The sequence below is a fragment of the Manis javanica genome, chromosome 7, assembly GCF_040802235.1.
Source record: "Manis javanica isolate MJ-LG chromosome 7, MJ_LKY, whole genome shotgun sequence".
Lineage (NCBI taxonomy): Eukaryota > Metazoa > Chordata > Mammalia > Pholidota > Manidae > Manis > Manis javanica.
In genome coordinates, this window is record NC_133162.1 from 128,232,922 (window position 1) to 128,251,451 (window position 18,530).

The 18,530-nt window shown below is 32.5% G+C and overlaps 1 protein-coding gene across 8 annotated transcripts in view; it reads left to right on the forward strand.

The window, feature by feature from the left end:
* SLC4A10 (solute carrier family 4 member 10) overlaps positions 1-18,530 on the forward strand; it is a 262,310-nt gene that overhangs the window by 162,996 nt on the left and 80,784 nt on the right. For 3 of the 8 annotated variants that reach the window (XM_036996103.2, XM_036996106.2, XM_036996104.2), the window contains exons 7-10: positions 8,462-8,553; positions 9,519-9,608; positions 14,371-14,528; positions 17,263-17,350. In XM_036996103.2, coding sequence (XP_036851998.1) covers positions 8,462-8,553; positions 9,519-9,608; positions 14,371-14,528; positions 17,263-17,350 — 428 coding nt within the window. The remainder of the gene's footprint in view (positions 1-8,461; positions 8,554-9,518; positions 9,609-14,370; positions 14,529-17,262; positions 17,351-18,530) is intronic. The other 5 variants (XM_036996108.2, XM_036996110.2, XM_036996107.2 and 2 more) reach the window with 3 other exon arrangements.

Genomic DNA, 18,530 nt, shown 5'->3' on the forward strand with positions numbered 1-18,530 from the left:
AATAAAGTTATCAGGAGGATGATATGAGTTTGTTAAACTTCCTTCAGCTCAAACAGTTCCCAGTTTTAAAAGATAAAAATTAATGAGAAATAATTTTAAATGCTTTACTAGAAAGATTCTGATTTCTACAAATGGACTGAAGTATATGTATTGACATGGACTATCTTATATAATTTCACTCCTATTTTCAAAAACTTCAGATGCCTTAAATACAAATGCATGAAAATCAGTTTTCTCAAGTCTTTGCTTTATATGGGTATTTTTTACCAGTTTTTATACCAGTGAATCAAATATATACAAATAGAAGAAATATTTTCACAACTCAATGATCATTAAATATCTCAGAACTAGAAAAAGTTCTTAGTGGCAAAATGATTTTTGAAATACTCAGTGTTTTAAAGACCCTTTAAAACCCTTTAAAAACCCTTCAATGATTGAGTGTGTCATTGTTGTTATAAAGATGAGTGTGGTTGTGCACATACAGGTAATCTCTGCCTTCCAAAAATTTGCTTTTCACCACTTTGCTTTTAGAAAGACCTATCTTAGTACCTGTTTTCACTATCCAAAAAGAATCTGAAGAAGATTTTCATTTTTACAATAAAAGCTGCTGTATTAAGGTAGGTCTTCTGTAAAAGTGAAGTGCTGTAATATGAACTTTTGGAAAGTAGAGGATACTTTTCACTTTATGTCATTTTGCTCATGAAAGTTTTCATAGGAGCACTATAATTTCAGATAGTGAGAGAAGGCTGTATTGTTAGTTAAGTGCTATAAGTACTTTATAGTATGTAACATCTTGTGTTTGTAGAATCCACTGGACATTTTGAAAATGTTTAACTTGCTTTGAGTCACATCATTTATTTAAAATACATACATATTCTTAATCACAATTTACCTTAAATTATGTTACATATGAAGTGACAAAGTGAAGGGTGTATATTCTGAGACTTACAAATGTAGCACTTTTATTATGCTTGCAATACTAGTATTTATTTGATATGATGATGTTAAGAGAACCCACTGAGGTATTTACTGATTTTGACTACCAGCTTATGTCTGTGAGTCTGAAGGCCTTATTTAAAGTATTCCCATGAACTATCTCTCTATGAATGCAAACACATCTAAAGAAAATAGACTTTTGCCATCATTTCATTACTTTTCCTAGAAATCAGACAATAAAATGTATGTCTGTAAGAAGGATGATATTTTTATTCAACAAAGCAAGGATCTTGGGTTGTGAACTAAACATAATTTATATCTCAGGTTTCACTGGGGATGTTTACTATAAAATAATTTTACTTCATTTTGTTCTTGAAGGGGAAATGTGCTGAATTTACTGGATGAACCATTTATTGTAGTATCACGTAGACCAAGACGTACTCTGTTATTGCCTTAAATCTCTGCTAAACATAAGAAGAAATGATAGAATTAGAGCATTGATTCACCACTGCACAAATAGATACATAGAGGTACAAAGTTTTCTGAGAGCCTTTTTGTCTTATTCAGGCAAATGCTTAGTTTTTCTGGGAACTAGGATGTGAGTAGTTCTGAAGTGCTTCTGCCACCATTTGTACAATCAGCCTTTGTCTGAACACATTCAGATCCTTTTGAGGCAAACGTTAGGGTAATAAAAACTTGGAAACATTTGTAACAAGATTCATATATCCAATTAAGTATTGTTGTAGCGTATGCTGTCAGAAGTGGTTTTCTAAGCCTAGGCTTATAACACCTCCTGTGACTCTGTTTTACTTCCTTATACACTTTGCATAATTATGGGTGCTGAGAATTCTGGAAATATGTATAGACTTAACCAATTTAGAAATAAATCTCCTATCCAGAAATGAAAGAAAAAGTGTGAAAGACCTTTATTACTAAGGTTTTCAATCTATTTATGAACTCTAGATGCTGACAAACTCTACATAAACAAATTACAATTCATAGCTGTAAATATAGATTTGACATTGTTTCAAAATATGCAATAGTTTAAAAAATTTTTGTGCAGTCGTACAGAGATGCAAAGATTTCGAGACATTCAAAATGGTAAAAATCATAATCTTACTCTTTGAGAAAATCTCTTTAGTAGCATTTCATGCAAAAAGGTTGATTTTTTTTCTTTTGAAATTATAGAATAGGAATTCAATGGAGTAAGGATTTTCTAGGAACTTGAAAACAGAAAACATTTTTCTTCCCAAGTATAAGGATAGTAATAATCTCCGTTTTGTTTAATATACTTTTACTTTAGAGGTAAACAATAGAGATTCTCTCAAAAACTAACCAAAGATTATTTTTAAAAAGTCTAAAGTAGTCATATAGAATAAAGGTTTCTTCTTCAATTGACTTGGTCCTTGAGCATGCCGCTACCTTGGTGGTAGACCCAAGGATTAAACAATCAGACATTTCAATTCAAATGTCAAATATGAATCTTCCCTATCTTATAGATTAGATGTATAACATAGTGATTTCCTTTTTCTTTTCTTCCCCAAGTTTGCACTATTTTGTTCATAACTTTTTTGGTGATTTGTGAAAATTTGTCAGTCTCACCTCCAAATACACTAGTTTTGCTTTTTGTATAATTGTTTTCTTTGTGTTCTGCACATTCTCTTAAGGGCTAAGATACAGGATGCTATGGATTCACCATGCATTTTAATGTAACCATGCTGTGTTTAACTTTCACTTTTCATTAAGCATCAAAACTGTGAGAATTAAATGTCTGACTCTGATGTTTCAATACAAAGTGACAGTTATAGTTGGCAAAACAACAGCAAAAAAATAATAGAAAAAGAATATCTTCTTTAACATTAGGACCCTGAAATGGATATGAGTGGAAAGTACTTGAAATAAATATATCAAGAATATTCAAATGATTCCTTGAAGCTAGGAGGACTTCTGAAAATAAAACTAAGACCTTTGGATTAAATGATCTAGAAAGAAAAACGTATCATTATTCATACTTATCATTTAGGTCATGTGTTCAATTATATTTTGATATATTTGAATTACAACTCTGTTATCTGTGTGATAACCTTTATATTTAAAAATATAATTTAGAACTCTTATTTTCCTTAGGTGTGGGCTGTCTTTATTCCACTGTGTTCTTTACTAGTAATTCTAACTGTTTCCTTCACATATCTTTTCTCCCTCCTATTCTGATTATTCCCAGTTGTACCTTTTATTTAGGATCTCAAAAGGAGTTACAGAACAGAAAGGCTCTGATTTATTTTTAAAGTCATAGGGTCCTGGAGAACATTTAGATTTAAGGATGGGGCACGAGTTGACTCTTTAGGCCTGCACAGATTCCAGCCCTTAAAATAATGTACACATATGTATTGTGACTGACTTTTATTTATGGCTTTTGGAAATCAGTTTTATTGCTTTATAATCACTTCTTTTAAAAATGTTGTACTTCTTATTTTCAGATGCACAATGTTTTTATGTCTGTGTAGATATTTCGATGCTTTATTGTTTTTTAAATACTGTGGTCTCATGAGATACCAAGAGTTTAAAAGTTGTCCTTCATGATGTTCTACTTTTAAGAATAAAAAGCTAGAATAATAATTCTTAGAATAATACTTGAGAGAAAACTTATTCAAAGATTCATGTAAAAGACAGAATTAAACATTGTATAATAAGGGTATTTTCTATTGTTCCAAAAAAAATCAAGATGACATTGTTGACACAACTGATGAGTCTAATTCAGAGGCTGTATTATTGCTACTGAAGAGCTTTGGTGTCAAGATGAAATCTTAACGGCAAAAATGTCTCTAGTATGATGTGTTTAAAGTTGTTATTTCTATATTGATTATTTTTAGGCATACTGATTTTTCTCCAAGTTTAATTATGTGCATACTTTTCATGTTTTTGAAGTGAAGCTCACTTAATCAACATATTCTAAATATTTAGCTTTTCTTTCTCCATGTTTCTATTCCCATGAACAAATGTATTGTTACACATGTATGTAACTTTGTCATTCATCTTTATATTTCTTTATTTTGCTCTGTCTTGTGTCTGTCCCTAACAGGCTCATCTCATCTCTGTACCTCCCTCATCTCCTACCCTTTGGGTACTCTAAATGCGTTGAAGGTTTCTGAGGTAGTGTAAACCAGCTTGGTCTCTAGGTTAATAGTAATGTACCTCCATGTCTTCATCCCAGTTTCCTTCTATTGTACATGATTTTCAGTGGATTAAGCAGTAGCAAATGATATTTTTAAGCAATATCTTATCTCCTATTGATTTGAATTGGCCGAATAGAAATTTAAAAGCTGCTCTTTTACAATACTTATATACACAATTAATTTAAATAACGAAATTATAGGTAAGGACAGAAATGGTCAATACAGTACTTATAGATATTTAGAGAACATATTTTGCAGTTATGTTTCAATAATTAGATGCATTAATGTTGCTGACATTACTTAAAGTCAAAACGCAGTACTTTGGACATATATCATGTTCCTCCCCTACAATTTTATGATGAGGGAAACGACTTTGCCATTCTCACAATGGACTTAGTGAAATATTTATGAAGTAACAAGCAGACAGGCAGAGCTTTCACTTTCTAGTTAGTAAATCACATGAATTAGTCTGTTTTCTCCTATGCTTGGCCCACATCTTTTATCATTTGCCTTGGAAAAAATACATGGCCTATAAGGAATTTTATCTGACTGATTTATTTATCCCTACATGGAGGTCCAGAGGAAAAATGAGTTCATGACTCAATGGAAAACTAATTCAAGCAATTGCTAATATAAATGCTATATAATATACACTTTAATTGATAATCTATATAGCACATATTAGAATTTTAGGCTTAAGATGATGAATTCTTTGAGTTTAAAATTTTGGAAAAATAAACATATATAACAAATGCCTGAGGATGATGATAGGTTTCTCAAATGCTTGTATTTAAATAGCTACAAACCCTTTCCAGTTAATACTAATGGTGTCCACTTTTCATCAGTGTGTGAATAATTTACCCTGAATTATAATAAGGTTACTGAATTAATAAGCATTTCCTTTTTTTTGTATAGTTACCTTCATGCCTCAAAATTATTTAGATATAACAGATGTGATTGCAATGGCACTTACTGATAGGATATATTAATATGGACAATGACCAGTGGGCAAAGTGAAGGCAATATAAGAAAACTGGCAAAAACATGTATGTTCACAAGCATTGTGGCATAGTGGTTAGAAAAATTAGCATTCATAAAGCTTCCATACATGTATGTAAATGCCAAATTCTAACTTTATATTATTCTATCCTGGAGTGGGAAATATACTAGAAAATTCTTAGTTGTTCTATAGGAAACATGCACTTGAAGATAAAATTCTGTACCTGAAAAGTTCCATTCTGTGAATTACTGTTGTTTTAGACATCAGTGAGAAAATAAAGGCATGCCCTTTGGAAGCCTAAATTTAGAAATTCTTCTTATGTAGTATTTGAGTTAATGAAAGTCATTTTGAAATTCAAGGCCATCACCTTTTTATGAAAGGCAGTAATAATTGGAATAAGGTAAGAAATCTGCATTTAGAAAGATAAAGACTATAGTAGATAACAATTATAAAAACTATTTTAATCTGTGAGATTTCCAGTATTTCACTAGGCTCATTCATATGTGGATTTTAGCTTTATCTATTTATCTATCTATCTAGTTAGGTAGGTAGATAGATAAACATAGCCGTAGCTATACATCAAATAAAAATTTAAGCTTTATTTAAAGATTTCTCTTTTTTAAAAATAACCCAAACCAAACTTGTAAGCTTAATTTTTAAATAATAATCCTAAATGATTTTCTGTATCCTGCCAAGTGTCCAGACTCTGCCTTGAAGATACATACATTTAATGTGCACTGTTTCATTAAAAAAATTAGTGTACATATTGAGAAATAAGGTTTGGAGTACTCTAAACTTTACAGGACTTTTGATGTGATTAAATACATTTAACTACTAATATTTACTACTGTTAGTTAACTTACCTCTGAAGTATCAGATTTCTGATTTGTGGTTTATATTCCTCTATTATAGGCTGGTAGCTTTTATGCCTTTTTCCTACATTAGCACATATTTAGTATCTAGAACTAGCAAGAAATTTACTGTCATCTAGTATGTCTCCTGTTAGTTAAGTACTCTCCATGAAGTCGTTATTCCATATCACTTAAAATATTCAGGGAGAATAGTTTCCAAATCCCTTCTCAGTTATCGACTTTCTGAGGTAATATTTTATAAAATTGTCATCATCTTAGAGCAAAATATCATAGAAAATAACTTAAAATATATTAATATTTAGAAGAGGAAATACAGGTGCCAGTGTTTTGAACATGTTGCATGAGCTGAAAGTAATTTACAAAATATTCTGCTTTTAAAGTATGCATATGAAAACATAGACCAGTCGATTTCTCAAATTTTAAGTTATAGCTTATTTTCTATCCAATTAAACTTCTTAAAGTTGATGATTTTGCATTGGGCTGACTCTCTTTTTGTATGTGTGTGGTGACTGAATTAAAAGACTGTTCTTCCATGTAGTTCTATACTACATGAAATAAATATAAGAAGATAGATATATGTCTGTTTAAGTTTTCCATGCCTTGAATTTCACCACTCAATTTTATAGAACATTCAGTAAATTTAGGTTTAAATATATCTAATGTTCTAACTCATGAAAATATGGAGAAATGATGTGAAACTGGTGATTGAAGACATCTGTTAGTAGCACAAATGCATTATGTAAGAGGTTTTTTTTAAAAGATTACAGTTATTATTTTGAGAATGATAAATTAAATGGCTGCTAATGAACAGTTCACAGTCATAGCTGCACATTGCAGTTAGAAATGGGAGAATGAAAATAATTGATGCAGCTTAAGTCTGTCACTTTTCCAACATTCATATATTTCTTGGAATATGCTATAACCAGAATTTGTGTAAATGGTTTGAGGTGAATTTGCTTTAAAAAGTCATTTCTAAAGTCTTCACCAGATGTATTATTTTACTTTGTCTAGTGAAATCAGAGAAACATGTAAGTCATAGAAGAATTTTAAGCCCATTGCTTTCTGGCAATCTAATAATTTTAAACCATAAAATATTGTACCTATTAATAAATGACTCCTGCCTGAGAGGCTTAGTAGTTCCAAAAGAAAAATTATACTAATGTTTGAAAATAAATTATTAGTGTTTTAAATCATACTTGGTAATTTCCAGGTAACAAAGAATAAGTGGGATTTCAGGAGAGAATTTAAAGAAAAGGTTTTATTCGTATATACACGAGTAGTTTAGGAAAGTTCCAATTAGTATGGACAGCAGTAATTGGAAAATGAGCCTACAGGTGAATTTTGAATGAAGTTGGAATTCAGGCAGGTGGAGAGCAAAACAAGGCAGAGTGAAGGGCATTCCTGTCTGAGACCGATGTGAGGAAGATCGGTATTTTGGAGCCATTAAGTTATGATCATAAATATGCTCAAAGCTTCAAAGCTGGATTGTTGTTAATAATTTCACAGCAAAAGTGACAAGTTGGCATGGGGAAAGATTGGGGAAGAAGACAGATACATCTGAAATCAGGCAAACCACATAAATTTTTATCATTTAATTACTAAATATGGGCAGATTTCAGATAAGTTGTGATTGAAAAGAATGTTTCATATTTGGTGAAAATGGAATTTAATTACGTGTTGTTAAATTCCCACCTGTTGTCCACTTAACTAATTTCATAATGGGGGAAAAGAGTACAAAATAATGAAGTTGCTGCTTAATATTAGTGGAACACGAGTTCAATTCAAGTTTATCTTTTCTCATGAAGACCAATATCAACATGCTTGCACAATTGAATAGTGATAAGCATAAAATCATATTCATAGTATTTGTAGTATGGGGGAAGAGGTATTTCTAACGGAAGCTTTCATATAGAAATCTCTAAAAGTTATTGTCAAGGATTTTTTTCTCATTGGTTTGTTTTTTCAGGTGCAATAGAAGCTATAAATACACTGTGTACTTTTCAGATAAATATTTGCTCCTTTTTAAAAACTTTACATTTTAAATTCTACAATCTCAGCTTAAATCAAGATAGATATCTATCTTGACATATATGTATATATATATATATTCAAGTATATAAAATTAAAACTGTATATCTCATTAGTTTTGGATGAAATTCACAAATCACTGATGCTTCAAACCATGATCAGATTTAGAAAATTTTGTAGGTGTTCTTTCTTCATTGGAGGATGACCGTTCAGTGATAGCGTTTTAATCAGAGAATTGGTTTACATTTTCTTGACTGAACTCTCCCATTTCTATCTGTAACTGATAAATAAGAATATTTGTATTTCTATAGATCTAATTATAATGACCCCTCATGCTTACCTCATAAACTCATTAAGAAACCTTTGTTAGTGTAATTCAATTGCTATGTCATCCAGTATGTCTAGAATTCTGCAAGTAATTGTTTGTATTCTGGAATAACAATCTCTTTTAGCAGGTCAGGTTGTTTCTCCTCATTCTGCTCCAGCCTGTGTTGAAAATAAAAATGATGTGAGCAGGGAGAACAGCACGGTTGACTTCAGCAAGGTAAGCTTTCCTCCCTCTCACCCAAGTAATCGGCTGAATTGTTAGTAGAAGTTACTACCCATTTAAAGAGGTGTTGACACAATTTCATGCATGCACAATTTTTTGTTTCTTAGCCAAAGCTTGATATTGTTATAGATAATGTTAGCATTTAAGTTCACATGTAACGTTTTGCTTATTCACAAAACCAAAGGCGTAAGTTTTATGCATAGTCTTCAGGTTTCAGCCACTTGGTATAATATGTCTCTTCTAGTAAAAACAATAATGACTTCACAGAGAATTTAACAGAAGTTTGTTGTTTAAAACTTTTGTTAGCTTTTTTTCAAAATCAGTTTTCCTCTATTTGTGGAAAAGCAAATCACATAAAGTTTCACTGTCAATTCAGAGAAAGGTATTAGTGTTAAGGAAATGCAAGGACAGTAAGAGTAGAGTTTTGAATAAAAACATAATAAAGATTGACTCTGTTGAGGGCACATCTAACTGGAGACAGTTTATATGCCATCATTTACTTGATTGTATTCTAAGAAAATGATGTCTCTGTAAAAATAATGTAACTTTAGTTAGTGAATCCCTGACATTTTATATGCACTATTATAGGTGGTGGCAAACTAACACTTAAACAGGACAGAGGAGTTTCAATATTGACCAAAAATAAAGGGGGTCAACAATTCTCTTTATCTGAGTGGCTGAAATAGTAGTAACTCAGAGTGATTCCTTTTCTTTTTTTCATAAAGCAGTTATTACTGGCAATGATTGTCACAGCGGGTGGAGGTGGGGATGGGAGGTAGAGTAGGGGAAGTTGCCTGATTTGAGAAGAGTGATAGTCAGCTCCTTGTTGCTGTGTCCGAATCCCCCTGCCGATGCCTAAGTGGTCTAGGCCTCTGTGTGCATGCTCTCCCTTGGGTGCCTGGTGGAGTCTCCCCTGGGAGCATGGCGTACCAGCTTAAGTCTGTTAATTATGCGTGCAGGGACTGGGAGGCCAACAAAAGGGGCACACTAGTCCATGTGGCATGAAACAAAGGCATGACAAAGGACCTCCACACCAGCAAGAGAGAGAGGTGAGGGCATACTTGGGCTGTTTCTTCAGTGGCTCCAAGCTCATTTCACTGTATGGAGGCATGTGATTCAAATATTAAACCAGTTCAAATCTATCCATTTGCCACTCCAAAAAAATCTTTTTAAAACATTACATCTTCATTCATCTGCCAGTTGAAAGAAAATTGTTGCAAACTACCATATATTTAATTTATGATTTCTTCATTCAAAACAATGTCTTAAAAACAATGACATAAGAAGTGGCTTACATATTTGCACAGGCATTAGCAGCATAACAAGGGCATATTTAACATTTTCAAAAACTGATAATCAATCAGGTACTTTCAAATGAATTAGCTTTTAACTTTTTTTAAAGGATATAACCCTTGACGCTAAATTTTATATTTCCATATCATTTCACTTCTAGGTGTCTGACCTATCTTTGCAGCCTTCAAAAATGCTTCATCACATTTGAAAGAAAATGAATATTGCCAGTTGGAGACAGTAGTCTTATCTTCAGGTTCCTCAATTAGAACTATAGAAGAGTGAAAAATAACTGTCCTTACCTTTTCTTCCTTATTGCGTTTCCAATAACTGGTCCATTTCAACTTTTGGTAGGCAAGTTAAATTTCTAGAGCTCTCTACTCAGCGCCAACCATCTATACTCCCGCCCCTTGTCTGTGGCGTGGAGCCCTGAAAGAAAGAGCATGAATTCTTGAATCCTCACCCACAGTTTATAAGCTCTCTGATCTTGGAGTTTTCTGAACCTCAGCTTCCTCATTTGTAAAATGAGAATTATAATATCTATTTATAATATTTTTTGTGAAGATTAAATGAGATAATGGAGCATGAGAGCCCAGCACAGTGCTGGGCATGTAGTATGTGTTGAATGAAAGGTGGCTACTATTATTACTACATAGTAAAATCATAGTGTCAAAAATAAATACTAGACCAGAACTTAGTATGTTTCGGTCTCCACTGGATCTCTAATTCCTTGAACAGTGCTTGGGATGTATATGTTGAATAAATCCTGTGAGATTCAAAATCATTTAAGCCTTTAGTTCTGGCATTTTTATGAAACACCAAGTAACAGTTCTTACTTTATAACTTGGGATGGCAGAGTAATAGGCTTTCGAAAGAACAAACATGACCTATCATTGTAGAAACAAATTTTAGTGCCAGATTTTGCAGGTACATGAGTTTAGGATTTTTAGCATAATGATTTCAGTTTGGTAGTGAATTTATCAGAGCTTAGCTAGTCTTCAGGGTACTCTGTCCATTTAAGTATTTTAAGTTTAAAATATAGATTACAAACCCCAGTAGAATTTTGAAATGTTAAGGAAAAAAAGTTTTCATTTTGTGTGACTTAATCATAGATTCTATCTCCATTCAATCTCCATACAATCAACCCTTCTGATGGATAGGTCTATCAAACTTACTCATTTAAGGAATGTTTATTAATGTAAGCTGAGTTGTCAGTTTTGTGCTTCCTAAAATGCCTTTGAAAAGCAGATGTGTCAAAACACTCTGTCTCTTTCTTTTTGTTTTTCAAACTTACATATAGAAGCTAGCTATTTTAGTATTTCCTAATATAGGTCATGTTTCTTTTATTTCATGGCCCAAAGAAGCTTCACAGTATTTTCTACGTAGAAAGAACTCTGTTCTGCATCTATCTTCAGTATGTGAAACACATTACAAAGAGTTGAATTATTAAATCCCAGAACTGTAGGAAACCTAGAAATCTCCTCCTTTAGAAGGTGAGAAAGCTGAACCCCAGAGAGGTTGAGAGAGCTGCTCAGGATCGCAGGCTGGTTAGTGTCACAACACCATTTCTCCCTAGAGACTCCCTATTGATTTTGTTGTACTTTCTATAATGGGCTTAAGACTTAAACTGTCTCCTTAAATTCCCGTCTGTATTTCTTCCACATCTCAGTGTATATCTTGTCCAGACACTTCCAGTTCCACCATGATCATCTGCCTAACTCTGTTCCCTAGAGAAATAACTGTTTCTCACCCACAACTTAAGGACCAATTGCCCAGAATAAAGTATCTTTCCCTTCTTAGTGTAAAGGCCTGGAGAGCCCAAAGCATGAGTATAAATTCAGATCTGTAAGAGTATCGCTTTATTCTTCAAGGTCCTATTCAGAGGACCAGAACATTTCAGAATTTCTTTATGTTCATTCCAAGTGTCTTGTGTCCACTGGAGGATTATTTTGGGGATATAATTCAACCTAGTTCCTCAGAGATATTTTAGGTATTTGTAATTCTATAAAAGAATAAATTATGGTCCTTAAGTGTGATTTTTTTTGTTATATTAAAAGGTAGATTTCCAAATAAGGTTACTTATCAATTGAGTATTACTGCAAATACAAAAATGTTGTATAGTATGTAATTGTATAATACAATAATATAATTAGATAATGTGTTATATAATCTGTTACCCCAAAACATATGACTACTCCAAGAATAATATAATGTAATGGCTATACCAGATATATGTTATTTAACTACAACTTATTATATTTTAAATCAAAAGATAAATTGACTAATCCTGAAATTAAATTCTGTACATTTATGCTGTTTTAAAATAACAAATATTAATCAATGATAGATTAGGTATTATGTAATTAGTGCAAGAATCATATGTAAGGACCATATTTTCCTTTTTTAAAATTGAACTATTTTAGCATACTGGGTCTTCCTTGATATAATTAAATTGCGTCTTAAAGCAGTTATTTGTATAATTGCCACCTGCCTGAGACACCAGCTTCAATAATTAAGGTTATGGCATTTATCAAGCAATAAACATGCGTATAGAATGTATTCCATGTAGAATTTAAATTTCTCATTAAAATTATGACAGGTATTATTAATATAACTCATATTATTTATCAATTGTAGATTATCATAAAAAGCTATTTTGTCATTTTAAGTTTTGTTTTGGTTTATTAACTTTGTATAATTGTTATTTCCACTAGGGGAAAAACTTGTTTACTCTTTTAGGCTCTGAAAGACTTAGGAAGATTTTTTTCTCACAGGGATAGTAATGTATAGGCAATCTTTTATTCCTGTCTTGAGAATTTATGCATTATAGTGAAATTTGAAAGCATTACTAATTTAAAGCATTTTCAATGTTTATATTTCCCCTAGCTAGAAAAATAATTACAAAAAATATGGTAATAATTCCCATAAAATCCAAGCTTGTATTATTAAGATAAAAAGTTTTGTATCTGTAAATTAAAAGGTTAGCGTCTCTAAAAGGAAAATATTTACCATATAAAGTCCTATTGTATATGTTTTATGAGATTACAAATTTATATTTGGAAGTGTATAGGTAAAAACTTTGGAATTTACAATATTGTCATAATTTTTTTGTAGGCAGTTTTGCTTTTCTAATCCATTTTTTATTTTTCTTTGAAAAAGAATATTGGTTCTATTTGACACTTCTAGTAGAGTACTGCAGATAATTTTTATATTTAATCCTTATGATAAAATATATACTCCATATAATAGATTTTATGTTTTGTGGCACCCCCATCTTGAAGAAAATTAACTAGTTATAAACCTAAATAGCTGAGGTCTTGATTTCAGAAAGCAGCATATTTAATGTAGTAACTAAAGGCGGGCTGTGGACTTCCTATGGTACTACTCCTAAAAATTTTAATATTTTTCACGTTAAACTTCTTGGACAAAATATTCTCAAATCGTTACACTTGCAAAAGAAAGACTGACCTAAAAAAATCTCAGGCTCACCTATATTTTTCAGAGTATTTCTTTCTCTGTCGGCAACTGCCACTTTGATCTTAGACCCTCATTTCATTAGGATGAGAGCATAAAACCGATTACTAGATCAGATAAACTTTTTTTCTTATTCTCCCTACAAAAAGATTTCTATGAAAAGCTACTCAAGTGAATTAGAAACAAGAAATAGGCCTTGTAAAATCACTTTAAAGTCACCACTTGCTTCTCAGTAAGGCCGTGTACATAAAATTTGATAGTTACTCTTAAGAATATTTTACACTCATGTTTCAGACTTCACCTTTGACTCTTAAGCATTTCTTCTTGTTATTAATCGCTTTTTGTTTTGTATGCATTCATTTCAATCACAGACATTTCATATCAGTAATTCAATTATGGCTCTTCAGCAGCTCCAAATGTTAATGCTCTTATTCTTGCTTTTTTTCACTCTGCCATATTGAAATTTTCTGATGAGGAATTAAAGTTAAAGAATGATTTGGCCAAATATAGAATGTGAAGGATATAGAATAGCTAGAATAAAAATTGAAGACTAAAATCATAATTTATACTGTAAGAAGAAACAGGATTATATTTCTTTTGAAATACATACATACTGAATATTAATTGATCGAAATGTATTATGTACAAAATCAAGATAATGTAGTTTAAAAATACGTAAATCTACTGGCAAATGCGAATCAAATTATGTCTAAAGTACATTCATTTAATTCAGCACATACTCTTTTCTTCCCCAAAATTTCAAGATTGCTGATGCTAAAGAAGCTTCTTTTAAAAATATTGAAGAGAGCAACTAGAGTATTCAGCTTATTGGTAACAAATTAGAAAAATATATAAGAAAAATTACTATGATTAGAGGGCAAATGAGATGTTTAACTATCTTTAAAATTTGCTTAGACTATATAAAAGCTATATTTATTTAAGCTATATTTATTGATGGATTACCATGCATGAAGCACTGTGTGAGGGTATGATTGAACAAAGTTTCCCAGTTTTGATTTATCTTCTTTTACTTTGTGATGCTCTCAGGTTGATCTGCATTTTATGAAAAAGATTCCTCCAGGTGCGGAAGCTTCAAACATCTTAGTGGGAGAACTGGAGTTCTTGGACAGGACTGTAGTTGCGTTTGTCAGGTTGTCTCCAGCTGTTTTGCTTCAAGGACTAGCTGAAGTCCCAATCCCAACGAGGTACAAAGTATTAGAGTATCTTTGGCGTTTTTCTTAAACCATTGTTTTTGTTGGTGGGAACAAAAGGGGAGTAAGTATGATTTCCTTTGGGAGTTTTTTTTTCTGGACACTAATGCATATTGCACAGAACTATTTTTCCTTCTTTTTGTGAAGGAGGGGTAAAGTGCTTTAAAAAGTATTCTACTTTTCCTCCTTACCCTCAAACTTCCATGTTTCCTTTTAGCAATGCTCCTCCTCTCTGAAAACCCTGGTCTACATAACCACGTGAATTCTTTCTTACAATTTTAGCAAAAAGTGATAAAAAAGTGTTCGGCTTTTCTCAAAGAATGCATTAGACGGTGGGCTAAAGAGGATCCTGTGTATTAGTGTGGTCGCACTCAAGAAGGTCTGTTTCCAAGGCTTGGCTTCTGCTTGAGTGAGTAGGACTTCCGAGTACAAAGTATCAGGATCGTTCCTGCTGTCTCTGATGTGCTATGTTTCAATCCCAGGCACCACATGCTGCCTGTGCATAGAGACTGAAGAATCTATGGTAGTAGTGTCAGGGCACTATGGTCAATTCAAATCCAAAGTACAAATCTAATTTGATCACCTGAACTTCTTTTTCATTTAACTGTACATAAACATTAACAACTTAGGGATAATGCAAACTAAATTATGTTGTTTATCATTTATCTCTGTCTTACAGATTTAAGACAGTCCACAGGCAAAACTGAGGAGAAAAAAAAAGAACATTGACTTTAGCCCATTAGGTTCCTAGCAATTCATCCCAAGGACCTTGTTTTCTTTCATCAAATGTGATTGCTGTATACAGACAGTATTTAGTCTGAATTCTATTCCTATGGCAAGATTTATCTATATAAGGCCCCATCCCCGTGTGACTGGTGCCCTTTGTTTGATGCTGTAGCTCTTTCAGATGCTGTTAGTATGGCTCCTCTTCCCAACATCGAATGCTTTAGCCAAGTTAAAATGATGAAAAGTTCAGGTGCTATGCAACTGGGTTTGTAGGATATATTTCCTCTATGGACCTTTGTTCTTAACTTAGAATAGCAGATTATATCTCTCTGTGCTCTGATTATGGATAAGATATTCCAAAAATGTGGAATAGTTCAGGTGGGAGGGGCCTCATTTCATAAGTGTTCAGCAGACTGGAATTGAGGTCAGTGTTGGAACAACTATGCGTGAATCTGTGGCAGGAACCTGGTTACCATTCAGATTATGGAAAGAAGTATCTGTTCTCCCTGATGGAAGGCTGCTGTGATTTCCAATACCAAGTTTTATTTAAAAAGAAGGATAGGCTGAGCACACTGACATGGCACCTGACTGTATGATTAAGGCTTTATTTTTTCTATACACTGCCTGTGACCTATTCAGAGTTTCTGGGAATTTGTATTCTCAGACTTAAGATGTTGACCTTACTAATTGTAGAGGTATTATTTTAGTAGTTTAAAATTCCTTCCAGTCTTCCAAGCAGTGAATTTTTTGTTCTACCATTTAGGAAGGTATTTGATGAATTTGGAGAAAATGATGGCTATTTATGACAATGATAGTTCCTGTATTTCAAAGGAAAGAAAAGAAAAATTCCCACAAGTAGAAAAAAGCCATAATGGGGTCACATACCCTCACTTTCAAAGCTGTCAAGGTTTAGTTGACCTCATTTCATACTGTAGAGCAAAATATGGGTAGAGAACAATAGAGGAAAAATTAGGGGCACGTAGAGCCACTGCCTAAGGAGAGATGAAAAAGACTATTTAGTTAGGAAAGGTGAAAAATGGAAGAAGATTAGTTAGACAAATAGAATAAAGAAAGCCACTCAGGGTTCCTAATTATCCATTCTTAGGAGGACAAAAGGGCACACTATGAATATAACAGCAGCACATAGTAAAAATGTCAGAAAATAATCTTTTAGGAGTTATAAATAGCTCATGGAAGGGAAACCTGAAAAATAGCAAGATGTGTATAGGTTAGGAAATTTCTTAAAGGCATTATAGTTGATAAGCATCTACCACCACATTAAACTATTCCAATTTTAAATGTATAGTAGACATTTCTGTATATAGGAAATTGACTTGGATTCAATTACACCTGAAAAAAAAATTAATACAAGACCTAAGACAGTATAGTATATGCTTCATGTAAAAACATGTACCGTCTTTAAAGTTTACAACTAAATGAAGGGTAAGATTATAATACCTATTTCAATATACCTTAGAAAGCTAATTTTCATATTTAAGAGCATAAATCATTTAATACTGTAATACCATTAAATTATATTGCAGAATATAGGGCGTTTTAAAATTTTCACAATTTCTCTGCAACAGCGACCTTTGCATAGACAGCACAATGACCAATCCTTCATAGTAAGAGCACATATTGATTTCTTCAAAAGCTCCAGTTGTGATAATGAGTTTGCCAGACTTTCAACCTTATTTAGTTGAAATATCACAGTGCATCTGTATTTTTATTCCTCCAGCATTGGAATCAGTAAAACATTAACCCCTCATTTTCAGGTAACTAAATGGGGGAAACACTGAGATCAAAATAACCACAGATTCCCTTTGCTCAAGGATCTTAAGCATGAGTCAATCATTAGAAATGTTTCAAAATAATAGTAGACTATGAAAAATAGTCAAAATCTCCATCTTTAATAATTTCTTTGAGATGAGTGATTCTGTATTCTGAAATTATTTTTATTTTTCTGCCTTGAAACATTTGTTTTTTGTCTTCTTAATTACAGATTTTTGTTTATTCTTCTGGGACCTCTGGGAAAGGGTCAACAGTACCATGAGATTGGCAGATCAATTGCAACCCTAATGACAGATGAGGTATTTATTCAAGTTCATTGGGAACATTGTCCCCCACTAAGTATACCAAACTTCTGGAGTTCCTATATTCATGACAATTTGCTGTGAATCAGAGTTCTCCATATTGCATACCCTTCTTCTATGCTTCAACTATAAAATTTCCTTTGGAAAAATTTTCTCAAAAGGCATAATAAATTCACACATATGAAAAAAATACTTTAAAACCTCATATTCTAAAGAAAATTCCATATTTAATGACATTTAAAGTAAATTTACTATTATTCTCCTTATATATACTGCCAAAGTGAGTGACACTGCAAATTTTGTTTGAGGCAAAATAATTTTAAGGTCTCAAGAAAAAACAATGGCAATTTATTTGAATAGCATACATGACACCAAAAGCCATGCAAACATTTATCAACTCTTTTTACAGTTGCCTGAATGTTCTTAACTAGGGAATCTTTGAACCATTAGAGGAGTGGTAGGTGGATTTCAAGGGGCCTGTCATCTCTTTGATACAGCACATAAATTTTTCTACAGAAAAAATTTCTATGTATTTTTTTTTGACTGAGAAAAGCTTTCATCACCTTTGCAAAGAGGTGTATGTCTCAAAAATATAAGGTCATAAAAATAAGAACATAAAACATACTATTATTTAACTGGTTTCTTGAATTCCCCAACACCTTTGTATTATTTGTATGTAAATTTTCCTAAGTTAATGAAATCTGAAAAGTTGAGCTTGTGTTTGGGTTTCAGTATAAATGCTATCTGTTCAAATTATGTTTTATGGTTTTATGTGAATCAGTTATTGATATTTATAAACAGGAAACCAAAATCTAGAAGAAAAACATTTTTTTCATCAGTCTCAGAAAGAGCCAACTTAGTGAGTATATGTTTCCTGTGACTGCCATAAAAAATTACCATAAATAAGATGGCTGAAACAAGAGTAGCTTACTTTCTCATATTTTGGGGTCCAGAAGTATGAAGTCCAGGTGTCAACAGGGCCATACTCTTTCTGAGGCCTTTAGAGAAGAATCTTTCCTTATCTCTCCAACTTCTGGTGACTCCTGGCATTCCTTGGCTTTTGTGGCAGCAAAATTCCAATCTCTGCCTCCATCTGCACATGGACCTCAACCCTGCCCCTCTGTCTCCTGTTCTGTCTCTGATGAGGGCACTCATCATTGGATTGAGGGCCCACCCC